The sequence below is a fragment of the Dipodomys merriami genome, unplaced genomic scaffold (assembly GCF_024711535.1).
Source record: "Dipodomys merriami isolate MVZ:Mamm:240054 unplaced genomic scaffold, mDipMer1.0.p SCAF_31, whole genome shotgun sequence".
In the NCBI taxonomy this organism is placed as follows: Eukaryota; Metazoa; Chordata; class Mammalia; order Rodentia; family Heteromyidae; genus Dipodomys; species Dipodomys merriami.
Genome location: NW_027204604.1, coordinates 13,900,246 through 13,912,661, shown reverse-complemented (window position 1 = coordinate 13,912,661; position 12,416 = coordinate 13,900,246). Strand labels below are relative to the sequence as shown.

The following is a 12,416-nucleotide window of genomic DNA, read 5'->3' as shown; positions in this document are numbered from 1 at the left end:
CGGGAGCCTCCGTTCCTAAGAAAAGTCTGACACCATCGTTTTGATGGCTGGCCAAGTTCCACTGCCTGGCACTTCACAAAGCTCAGAGCCCAGAGCACTCGGCGCTCTTGAAGGTCACTTGCTTGAACCCTGAAGGTCAGAGAAAGGAAATGTCGCAGGCTTATACCTAAGTCCCCAGCAGACTTGGGGACTGGCACCGGGGTCTCCTGAGTCTCCAGGTGGCACAGAGCACCCCTCCATCCTGCCCAGCTTCCAATCAACCTGCAACCATAGCATTGGGCTTTTGCCAAAGCTGCAACCCGGGAAGAGAGGTCAGACAGACTCCCAGGGCCCACTCTGCTGATTCAGGCCAGCAGGAGGCCAGTTTACAGGGGGCTCATTGGCAGATGTGGGACAGCACAGGGCACTGGGAGGCTGACACACATGGGACCCAAAACAGGATTGTCAAGCCTGGGTCAAGCTGGGGAACTGGAGCATGTTGCTGCCCTTATGAGCCCTGTTCCAAGAAGCTCTGGAGCTTCTACAGCTGGGCAAGGGGGGAGCAGACAGAGTCCTTACCTGGTCCCACCCACTGTTGGTTCTGGATGAAATCTGAGCAGTCACCTGGGAGTAAGAGCTCTAACTATGAAAGAAGGTATTTTTCCCATTACATCCTCGAAACATCTGGAAGATACTAGAAGGCCTTGCTCAGTCTGGTCATCCCTGTATTTCAGATGGTTCGGTATCCCCCAAGCCCACATGAGCCATGGGGTTGAGGAAATGAGCTGGGGAGAGGCTAAAGGGAAGACGGCATGCCCCGGTACATGGCGATTCTAGCCTCCCAAGTCACCATGCACTGAGCATAAAACCCTGGCACCTTAACATTTGGGGGTGGGGGTGGGGGCAGAAAATGATCCTTGTCCCACCCCAGCCAAAACCACCCTCCTCCCTCTCTTCAGCTGGTTCCCTTGGAAAGCAAAACCCCGAGGAAGGAATTCACTTCACTTGAAAGAATCATCATCATTTGCGCCTGAGAAAATGAATTTTTAACAGATTCTTCCTGAGAACAGGGTTTTCTGAGCAAGGGGAGGGAGGCTAAGTGACTCCATAAAAAGCCACCGAGCTCCTGGACGGACAACGCAGCAGGTCAGGGAAGGGAAAGGACACAAAGCAGGAAGACGGAGCAATGGACCAGGCCTGGCAATTCCTTCCCAATGTGGTCGGAGGGCCTTGGCAGGCTGGAACCAGGTCCCAAGGTCCACGTCTTGGTAAGGCGACATCATGGGCACACAGAGCACCAGCCAAGAGCAGATGAGACAGATGACCTTGGGAGTCCTTGAGAGATGGTCCCACCCTGACCCGGAAGGAGTCATCTTTGAGGAAGCCACCAAGACTCCCTCCAGCGACCCAGTGCCAGATCCTGGCTGCCAGTGGGACCAGGACCTGCTGTGCTTTCCATAGGACAGGAAAGTGCCAAGGCTGGGAAGGAGGTGGATGACAGAGGTGGCTGAGTTGTCACTCATGTTCCTGGTTCTCAGGAGCCACAGCCAGAGATCCAGAGGCAGATGAGAGACGAGGGTGCTGCTTCGAGAGGCAGGGGCCCAGCATCCCAGAGAGGGCCCGGACGAGAGGGGGCCGGGGTAAGAGAGGGCCGGGACGTTCTGTCTTGCAGGCTTGTCACACCTGTTGAGGTCAATTAGAACAAATGAAGTGGGTTCCTAGGCTGGAAGGAAAAGGGAATCTTTGAGCGGGAAGCATCCCTTTGCCCAAGCCTCACACCCACAGTGGGTGGGAGAACCAAATCTCCTGGTTTAAAAAAGAGGGGCTATGAACCAGGCACCAGCTGCTCATACCTGTCATCCTAGCTACTCAGGAGGCTGGGGGCTGAGGATCATGGCTCAAAGACAGCCCAAGCAGCCAATAAACTACTCAGAAAAAGCCAGAAGTGGCGCCATGGCTAAAGCGGTAGAGCGCTAGCCTTGAGCACGAAGAGGCTCAGGGACAGCTCCCAGGCCTTGAGTTTAATCCACAGGACCAGAAAAAAAAATTTTTTAATAGGGGGGCTATGTCTCAACAAGACCGGCAAGCTATCCATGTGCCCATGAGAGAATCATCACAGTCAAACATGCAGGGACTGGGGGATTCTGGGAACTAGACTATGCAATGGCAGGCTAGTGAGTGTATACACACAAGTGACTATTTAGTGGGGGAGGTCTCTCAGTGTGCCCCATAATCCTGTGGGTCCCCACCTTACTCACCTCAGCATCCAAGGAAGAATCCGATTTCTTCCCCCACTGAGTCCTCTTGGTAGCTGCCAATTCTTTCCGCACCTCCTGAAGTGGGGGCATTATGAGGGAGATCAGAAATGCTAAGGAGAAGTTTGAACCCCCAGGCTCACCCCTGCTCAGAGTGCCCTCCCTCTTCCTGGAGGGGAAAAGGACCCCGGGTCTCTTCTCTGCTGCAGGCAATCCGTGGCCACCCTTCCTCTCCACCATCCCCACGTCTGAAACAACCCCCCACTTGAGGGTTGTCCCTCCCGACCGCATCATCGCACCACCATGGAGACAGGGTACCTGGGGGTCCTGCTCTCCAGACTCCTGGGTCCTGCTGATCCACAGGTTGAGCCTTGATGTCACCACCCCAGACAGCCTCAAGTTCTCCTAGAAAGAAAGGTGCCATCTCAGGGTTTGGGAAGAGAAAGACTTTCTCCAAGGCCCGGGCACAGGAACAGAACCCCTTTCTCCCCTCCCCCAGCGCAGGCTATGCTCAGCTGGGACAGCGCCCTCCACAGGGAGCAATGTGCCCAGCTAGAAGGAGCCGGGCTCAGGGACACCAATGCTAAGGCCACACTCTGCCAATGCTTATGTGTGAAAATACAGTTTCTAGCACTGCCCAGGCCGAGGCTCACATGCTGGAGACGTCAGAACTCATCGGCTTAAAGAGCCCCAGGTGGGCTTTGCCCCTCACCTTCCGGCTGGAGGCTGGCTCTGCCCGGCTCTGGCCCCCTGCCAGCTCCTTCTCAAAGATGTGGCGCTTGCTGGCTACTCCTGCAGGAGTCACAAAGACCTCGGCGCGGGAGGAGCCTGATGACCTCACGGACTCTGATCGCTGGAAACAGAAACGCCAACTGCTGAGCCGAGAGCATGAGGTCCCTGGGTCATACCAGCCCCAGCGGTGAAGGACCCCACCCCTCCGGAAGAGCCCCCACCTGTATGGCCGTGTGGTATCGCTCCAGCTTCTCGCCTAGCTTAACCGTGCTGGCTGGTAGCCTCACACTGGCACTGCAGGATGGGAAGACAGGAGACAAACTGGATGAGACACTGCCCGTCTTGGAGCTAAGGCCCGGCAACTCAGCAAAGAGAACATGCCCACCACCGCATCACAGACCCCATCTTAACCAACGAAAGTTAGAGCTGGTGTTGCATACCTGCTCTCACAACTGTACAGGAAGTGTAAATATGAGGATCACAGTCAAAGACAAAGATGTAAGCCCCTACCTAAAATATAACTAAAGCAAAAAGAGCTGGGGGTATGGCTCAAGTGGTAGAGCACCCACCTAGCAAGCACAAGGCCCTGAGTGTGAGCCCCATACCACCAAAAAAAAAAAAAAAAGAGATCAGACAAGACAGTGCCAAAAGTTCCAGGCTTCCCACCTGCGAGTTAAGGTTGCTTCTGAGTTGTCTTTCCTAGGGCTCATCTGAAATGAGAAGCAAGGTGTTGGTGAGTTAGGAGTTCCAGGAAATTCCACAGCTCCTCTCCATGAGGGGCACAGTTCTCAGTATGTTTTCTCCCCCTTCACAACTTCCCCCTACTACCACCACCAAAGAAATCAGCCTTCATTAGCGGCCCTCATCTCCTCAGGAAAGCCCTTGTCTCTACATTCCAGTCTGGGTCCCAAGGCCTTTCCTAGGCGCCCACCAAACTTGCTAGGGAACCTGTTACCACTTGACTTTCTCCCTGCTTCCCATGACCAAAAACCCATGGGCACCAGCCAGCCTCAGGCCTCAACTCCTCCCCAGGGCCTGGCAGATATTAGTACAAGTCAGAGTCAAGTGATGAATGAGTAGGTGATCCAAAGGCTGGATGAGGCTTCCTATGCTCATTAATTATACTATGAGGCAGGGACAGGGGACAGGCAGAGGGCACTAGGACCACCCTGCTGAGCTCCACCTTACTGGTGCCTCCTGGGTTGAGGAGAGGGACTCATAAAGGCAGGTAGATTCTGGCTCCCACAGCCTAGCCAAGTGGGGGCATATTCCTGCAGTTCTGGTTGCTTCCACTAGGTGGGGGCTGCTCATATGTATTCACTCCCACCTTCTAAGTCATTGACCAGATACTCTTTTATTGAGTAAGACCAGGTCTGGTTTGGGCCACCCATGGAAATGAAAAGCCCCTCTCTATACAAAGAATCTGTCTTCAGGATAACCCAAGGCTCCTAACGCTTAATGGTGGCTGTATTCCTGGTGACTTGGAGTTAAGGAAGGGATCCCTGGTTCTCACCCGAAAAGAGATGGTCCTGGGGCTAGAGCGCTTGAGGGAGCTGCTGTAGGTGATCTGGGTGGGTGAAGACGTGTCTGCCTCATCCTCCTTGCTGGGGATTTTCACCTGAATGGAGCAGGGGATGTGTCACACAAGAACTCACCTTCCTGGAGAACAGTCTAGTGACCACCCAGGCCCAAGCAGCCCCCTGGCCCAAGCTGCCATGTGGCCTGGCCTTCCCAAGCAAGCACTGAAGAAAGTGGAGGACAAGGAAACAGCCCTGCGTCACTCTCCTGTGTCTGCTATGGGGCAGCTGGCATAGTCCCACAGGGCCAGCCGGAGCTTTGTAGGAAAGTTTCTGGAAGGATCCAAGGCCTTCCACAAGGCTGCTAAGGTCCTGGAGTCCAGGTCCCAGTTGGGGATACAGTATGGGTGGACCTACTGCTTTCAGCTCTAAAACCCTGCCTCAGTCTTGGACACCCTATTCTGACAATGGCTGGGGTGATCCCAGAGGAGGGAGAAGGGGGAGGGACAGGAGCACTGCCAACCTGGAGTGTGATAGGTGGGAGGCGGGAAGCTGCGGTCGGAGGCTCTGGCTTTGCAGAGGAAGGAGGGCTCGGCCCAGGGAGAGCTCTTCCTCTGGGCTCCTTGGTGGTGGCCTGGCTTCTTGGGGGAGGCTGGGGCTGCTCTGTGATGACTGCCCTCTTTGGAGCTGCCTTTGTCTCTGAGACTGACCCCTTCTCAAAGATGGACGCCTTCTCAGACACTAGCCTCCTCTCTGGCATCTTCTCGGAGATGCCCGCTCTTTCTTCAGGTGGCTTCTTCTCCAGGCTGGATCTCTTCTCTGATACTTCTATCTTCTGGGACACAGATGTCTTCCCAGAGATCAATGACTTCTCTGAGACACTTGTTTTTTCTGGAACCAACTTCTCCCGGCCACCTGTCTTCACCAAGGCTGCTGACCCCTCATCCGGGGACCCTTTCTCCGCGGCCACCCCCTTCTTGGAAACACAGGCTTTCTCTGCAGCCAGTCTGGTGGCAGGCGATGCTGGCTTCTCTGGCACGGGGGATCTCTCAGAGACCAAACTCTTCTCCAGGAGCTCCTTCTTCCCTGTTCCTGGCTCCTGGCTTTCTGCACACTCCTCCTCCTCCCGGGCCCAAGGGCCCAGGCGCTCCCGGTTCAGTCTCCGGCGAGGCAAGGACTCCAAGTCCCTCTTGGGCACAAGGGGGCGCTGCTGTGGCTGCTCGGGGCCTGCGCTCTCCTGCCCCTCCTCTGCCTCGGGCCTCTCTTGGATGGGGGCCTGGGCAGCCTCCACAGCTTGCCGCCTCTGCCTCCGCTCCTGTCGCGTTCTGAGGATGGTCTGGATGTCCTCCACCTCTTCTTGGAAGGCTGGGGATGCTGGCTTTGGCACCTCTGCTTCCTCTACACTGGGTAGCCTGAGTTAGAAGACAGGGTGAGAGACTGAGTCAGAGGATTTCAGACGTAACGGGGACCAGGGGTGTAACCGGGCCCCAAACCAATAAGCACAGGTCAAAGAAGCCAGGCCCTGGCCTTCCTCCCCTCCCCCTACCACCTAAAGAAGGCTCACATTTCACGGCTATATATACAAGCACTCCATGCTTTTAAAAAGGATACAAATCCCTGTAAGGTCCAATCAGCTACATTCAGACATTATCAGCCAAAACTGATGGAACAACTTTTCTCCACATGCGTTGGCCCAAGGTGGGGTGGAGGGGGGAGAAAAAGAGTAACACAGTCCAGGTCCCTTAGAGCTAAGATGGAGAGCAGAGTGTTCAAGATCTGTCAGAGGTCGCTGGCAGCTCCCTGTCAGGGGCTGGGTGGTGAACCTCAAGTATTCTAAAGTTCTACCCCCACACTCTTGTCCTTTGCTTGGCAGACACAGGTTCGGGTCATCCCCAAACACACAACCTGGTCCCCCTTCTCTGGGAAGTGAAAGGGAACAAGACCAGATCAGAGACTGGCCCAGACCTACCGGGCTTGGTTTCCATCTGAAAAAGATTCTTGGCCAAGCCTGTAATGCTCACTATACAAGAGACTGAGATCTGAGAATCCTGATTCAAAGCTGGCCCCAGCAGGAAAGTCCATGAGACTCTTATTTCTAATTAACTGCCAAAAATGTGTCAGTACAGAAGAGAAAAGGAGATTCTTTTCCTTTGACTACCCTGCTCCCTGTGTGAATTCAGTCAAGTTTACTTTCAGTGTGAGACTCAGTTTTCACATCTGCAAACTAGGCTTGTAAGGAGACACAGAGGCTGGCCAAATAAAGGACACAGTCCTGACACACTGGCAGTACTCAGACAGTTCTGGGCCTTTCTCTTCCTTTCCCTCATGACCCAAAATCTAGATGGCACACTGCCACACCCCCCACCGCCCATTCCTGCCCTCAGAAGCAGATAATTGCCAGGCACCAGTGGCTCACACCTGTAATCCTAGTAATCCTAGCTACTCAAGAGGCTGAGACTTGAGGATCCCGGTTTGAAGTCAGCCAGGGCAGGAAAGTCTGTGAGACTCTTACCTACAATTAACTACCAAAAAACCAAGCCTACTTCAATTCACCACCAAAAATGGAGTGGTAGAGTGCTAGCCTTGAACAAAAGAAGCTCAGAGACAATACCCAGACTGAGTTCAAGCCCCAGTACCAGCACAGAGTGAGGGCTGGGCTAGAGAGCCAAGGCTGAGTTTAATGGAAAGAGTAGTTATAGACCCGGACAAAACTGGATGTTACTGTCTAGTTATATGATCTCAGTGAGTCACCTAAGTACCCTTTGACCCAGTTTCTACAACTGTAAAAATAATACCTGTCTCTCAGGATTGCTGTAAGGACTGAGTGAGACTGAGTGAGTGACGTCCATAAAATCTCCAGCCGAGCATGAGCTCACAAATGTCTCAACCAACAATAACACGGTCAGTGTGAGGAGAGCGGGAAGCCCAGCCGCGCTGGGGAACAGTGAGGCACTGAGAAGTTTATCATCATACACCTGCGCCTCACTCTCACGTGGCAAGCCAGCCGCTCTGCTCGTCATCTAGCGGGGGCCGGCTGCGTCCATCTTTGTCACCCAGGATGGGGAAATGATACCCGGGGCCCCTCCCCAGGCCGACTACCTCTCTGTAGCCCGCCGCTCTCCATTCTGGGTGAGCCCAGAAGATTCATCCTCCGTGGTAGAACTCAGGTTGCGGTGCCGCCGCCTGCGTTCTCGCTCCTGCTCCTCCTCATCTTCCAGAGTCCGCTGCCGGGCCAGGCTGGGGGAAAGGAGGTAAGAATCAGCATGGCCTCCAGATACTTGAGCACCCTTCCACAGGCTGGGAGAAGACACACCACCCTGTAGGTATGTGAGCAATGCTCCACCTCTACCATCTAAACTGAGAGGTGGTGTAAGTAAAATACACACTGGATTTCAAAGACCCAGGATGGAAACCAAGACATAAAGGCTTAGCTGAGCCGGACACCCGTGGCCCATGCCTGTAATCCTAGCTACTCAGGAGGCTGAGATCTGAGGATCTTGGTTCAAAGTAAGCCAGGGCAGGAAATTCCATCAGACTTTCATCTCTAATTAACCACCAAAAGGAAAAAAAAATCTGAGAAGTAGAGCTGTGGCTCAAGTGGTAGAGCACTAGCCTTGAGTGAAAAAGCTCAGGGACAGTGCCCAGGCCCTGAGTTCAAGCCCAGGACTTGCACCAAAGGGGGGGAAAATAATAAAAGAATTGTGTGGCTGAACTATGATTGTCTCCCATTCCAACTACTTGGGAGGCTGAAGCAGGAAGATCACATGAGCCCAGGAGGTCAAGGCCCACACAGGTGCCATACCAAGACCATTCTCAAATGGTAGATATTATGTGTGCAAATGATCTTTTGGGTATATCAGGGCATAAAGTTTGGGGATCTTTTTGTTTGGGGAGGCACTGGGGTTTTAAACTTAGGGCTTTGCACTTGCTTGGCAGGACCTCTACCATGTGAGCCCTTTTTCACATGGCTATTCTTTGAGATAAGGGTCTTGTTTCTTAACCAGGGCTGAGCAGAAGAACCACGATCCTCCATTTACCCTTCCCACCATAGCTGGGATGACAGGTGCATACCGACCGCCACATCCAGCTTTTTCTGTTGAAACTGGGTCTCCTGAACTGTACTGACTTCAACCTGTGATCCTTTGGATCTCAGTGTCCTGAGTAGCTAGGATTACAATGACCTGTACCCAGTCAACTGAAGTCTTTGGTTAAAATTCTTTTTGCTTCTTTTACTTTTCATATTGACTACTAGAAAATAAATTATATTAGCAATATGGTTCATATTATATACGTATTATGTTCCTACAAAAGCTAAATAGATCTGAGGTAAGTCAAGCTTTCTCCTGAACACATTGACATTCCAGTCAGATAACTCTATGCGTAAAAGCTATACTGGTTTGTCCCTATTCGATGTCAGCCACAACTCTCAGTTGTGACAACCAAAAACTGTTTTTTAACATTCTCCCAAATCCCCCAAGGGTCAAAATCACCCCCAGACAAGACCTATTGTGTTGGACTTCAGTCTGGGCTCCAGGTAAGGAGAGGCCCTCCCTCTGTGGGGTGGCGAGGAATGTGGAAAGGTAGGTATGGTCCTGCCTGAAGAAAGGCAGGTAAACTTGACAAATCCCTTTCTCTTTTCAGTCCTGAGATTCTTAGATCATATCCCCTGATGGACAATCACAGAAGTATGTCCTCAGAGTGACTCAATTCCCCATAAAAATGCTTTGCCTTTGGTGGCAGGGGCGGAAGTTAAGACTTACAAACAAGACCAGTTATGCCTAGAGAAATCCAACACACACCTTCACTTAAAGGTGACTTCTCTCACTTTTAGAACTTTGGCTTGTCCAGAGGAGCATTTGATCCCTGCCACCCAGAGACCTTTCTTATACTCCTGGGGCCAGCCAGGCACTCTCAAAGCCAGCCAACCAACCTCCTTGAATCCCTCATCTATCCAGCCAGCCACCCGTCAATCCAAATACCCATCCATCCCGTTACCCACCAACATCTCTCACCCTTATGCACCTGCACTGCCACGTGCACACTCACCTTCCCATCAGCCCATCAGCCCGTCTTCCCTTCCATCCATCCACCCACCCTGCCCATCAAACCAAGAGCAAATGAACGCTTGCAATTACAATGGGCTATGCTGACCGTGTCAGCAACTGACATGGTCACAAAACAATATAACAGGGTCTCTAACGATAACCTACAATCTGGTGGTCCAGAGGTAGGTCCAGCAACTCGGCCAAGCAAAACTCAGAAATGGCTCTGCAGAGGAACAATGATTCCTCTGGGGCAGATTATCAGGACCGGCTCACAGCAAACACTGAACCTGGAGCAGACCTGTGGGCAAACGACTTCAATAGGGGCGATGGAGGTGGGAGACAAACTGGCAGAAATAAAATTAAAATTAAAATACAATAAAATAAAATGGGCTGGGCATCACCCCAAGAGGCAGGAGTCTGTGAACGGGGGGGGGGGGGGCTGAGAAGGCCAGCTAGAATGAGCCTTCCCCAGAACCTCTCTCCAATAACCTCAGTGATCTGGGACTCAAATCAGAAAGACTAAAAAAAAAAGTCTCCATGTTCCCATCCAGAGCAGCTGACCAACTCTTGCCTGTCTTCATTTAAAGCTTCTCTTCTTCTGAAGGGCATCACAGGGCAGCCATTCCTTGATTTAGGGAAGAGTTTGTTTTCTGAGAAAACAAAAATCATGGAAATGCACCCATTTTAAACACTGAATACACCTAAAAATGCAACTACAGGCCTCCAGGAGGAGAAATCCCTCACTGTCTTTGAAGGCAGGGACAGCAGTGTGGTTCTGGTCCCCCAGTCCTGGGACAAGTCATTGTTCCCTGTGTTGTTGTTACTGATGCTCCTGCTGCTGTGGGAGGTAGAAGGGGGAGACTGTAGCTCTGTAGCTCAAGCTGGCCTCAAACTCTTAATCCTCCCTTCTAGACCTCCGAGTGCTGCAGTTCCACCTGGCTATCACTTCCTTTGCTCTTCCTCAGTTTTTTTCCCTAAAACGAGGCAAGGACTCTGATTTTTTCCACCCTCACATTGATATCACATCAATAGAGACAATCTTCACTAATTTTTTGAGCATCTTGTGACCAGGCAGATACTAGGAGCCAGAACACAGAAGACAAAGAGACCGCCACGTCTCCCTGGAGCATGGTATGAAGGAGAGGGGAGGTGGTGAGCAAGGAAACTGCCCTGGAGCAAAAGCACATCCACCAGGTGTCATGAGCGCAATGGGACAGGTGAGTGAGCTAGAGGAGGCCTCTCAGACACACCTGGCTCAAGAGAAAGAGAGAGGCAGTGGAGCCCGATGGTGGAGCCAGTGAAGATGTTGAGAGGGGTGCAGTACAGAGCCCGGGCGGGGAAGGGGGAGGGGAACTGGGTGTGTAAGAGGGTAGCCATAAATAGGCCCTCAAGGGAGCTGGACAGAGATGCCAACTAACAAATGTTGGTCTCTTCCTCCCTGGGACTGACCACATCTCAAGACTTAAGTGCCCAGGCTGGCTTTGAACTGTGGTCCTCAGATCTCAGCCTCTGAGTAGTTAGGATTACAGGTGTGAGCCAGCAGTGACCTGCAGGGCAGCTAAACTTGATGATAATCCACACCTTTCTCTCACCTGGTGCAGTTGGAGAAGGGCGCAGCCAGAGGCTTCCCTGACCTTGGCGATAAAACTCAGGCAATGAACTCAGGGCCTTCTGCTTAATAGACAGGGGCTCCACTGCGGAGCCCCACCTGTAGCACTGTGCCACAGAGCGTAAAAGGATTTCCCTGGACCTCCACTGGATCCCTGTGAGCTCTCTAGTATTTGTCAGTAGATCCTTCCTTCATTACTCATTCATTCACTACTCACAAACTGATGGTCTCTCATGAGCCAGGGCCTGGTGTCCCATCTCTCCTCAGCTGTCTTCATTCAGACAGAAACGCCATCTTCTGCTGGCTTTCATCCGAGACCACATCTGAAAGGTCTCTCCTCTATATCTAGTTTGGAGACAGCTCTTGCACTCGGAAGAGAGAGTCCATGTATGGAGGAAAGTGGCCTGCATGTCAAAAGCTCCTTCCCCTGAGCATGTGTACAGCAGGGGCGGCTGCAGTCTCTGGGATTCTCTGACCCGAGCAGCCCGGCTCCCACACACAGCTTCAGAGGACGCACATATGTATTTGTCCTCCCGTGGGGCCCTTTATGGTGTCCCATCGGCCTGAGCCTGGGCTCCTCGCAAGCAACTCACTTCACTGGCAGGGCCACCTGGAGAAGATAGGGCCCAGCTATCCCTGAGGAATTCCCAAGTTTGACACTAAGACCCCAGCACTCACCAGAGGTGACATGGTCACTGCCCCTGCCACTCAGAGATCACAGAGCTGCCTTCAACTCCTGACACCTAACAAAACACGAGTCCTTTCACACACACACACACACACACACACACACCCCAGGGCAGGAATTTTATCTCCAAGAAGCCAAGATTACTGCTGGCCTTGAAGATGAGGAAATAGCCAGAAATGAAAGGGAAGGAAGGGCAGAAGGGCAGTCCCCAGAAGGGAACTCAGCAGGTGCAGCAGCTGAAACCCATAATAAATGAGGGTTCTGTTAGAACAGGGCAGGAGGGGACTAATATGTAAGTGCTGGCAATAACGCTAGACACTGTCCTAGGTGTATTAAAACAATGTGGATATTAATCTTTAGACTCAAGCCACTCTGCATTTGAGGAACCTGAGGCTCAGAGGAGTTAATAACATTCTGAAGGAAGTGCAGCTAACAAAAGCAAAAACAACCCAAGCCGGGCAGGCGCGTTGATGGCTTGCACCTGTAATCCTAGCTACTCAAGAGGCTGAGATCTGAGGATCATGGATCAAAGCCAGCCTGGGCAGACAAATCCAAGACACTCTATCTCCAATTAACTAGCAAAAAGCCACA

At 52.4% G+C, this 12,416-nt stretch overlaps 1 protein-coding gene across 2 annotated transcripts in view; it reads right to left on the bottom strand.

The window, feature by feature from the left end:
• LOC138841195 (troponin T, cardiac muscle) overlaps positions 1-12,416 on the bottom strand; it is a 33,279-nt gene that overhangs the window by 17,292 nt on the left and 3,571 nt on the right. The window contains exons 2-10 of one of the 2 annotated variants that reach the window (XM_070041848.1): positions 7,583-7,720; positions 5,007-5,895; positions 4,480-4,584; positions 3,633-3,676; positions 3,188-3,260; positions 2,947-3,087; positions 2,553-2,639; positions 2,238-2,312; positions 1,003-1,662 (exon numbers count right to left, since the gene is read on the bottom strand). In XM_070041848.1, coding sequence (XP_069897949.1) covers positions 1,657-1,662; positions 2,238-2,312; positions 2,553-2,639; positions 2,947-3,087; positions 3,188-3,260; positions 3,633-3,676; positions 4,480-4,584; positions 5,007-5,895; positions 7,583-7,720 — 1,558 coding nt within the window. In that variant the 3' untranslated portion in view covers positions 1,003-1,656. Of the gene's footprint in view, positions 1-1,002; positions 1,663-2,237; positions 2,313-2,552; positions 2,640-2,946; positions 3,088-3,187; positions 3,261-3,632; positions 3,677-4,479; positions 4,585-5,006; positions 5,896-7,582; positions 7,721-12,416 lie in introns of those variants that run through there. The other variant, XM_070041849.1, reaches the window with a different exon arrangement.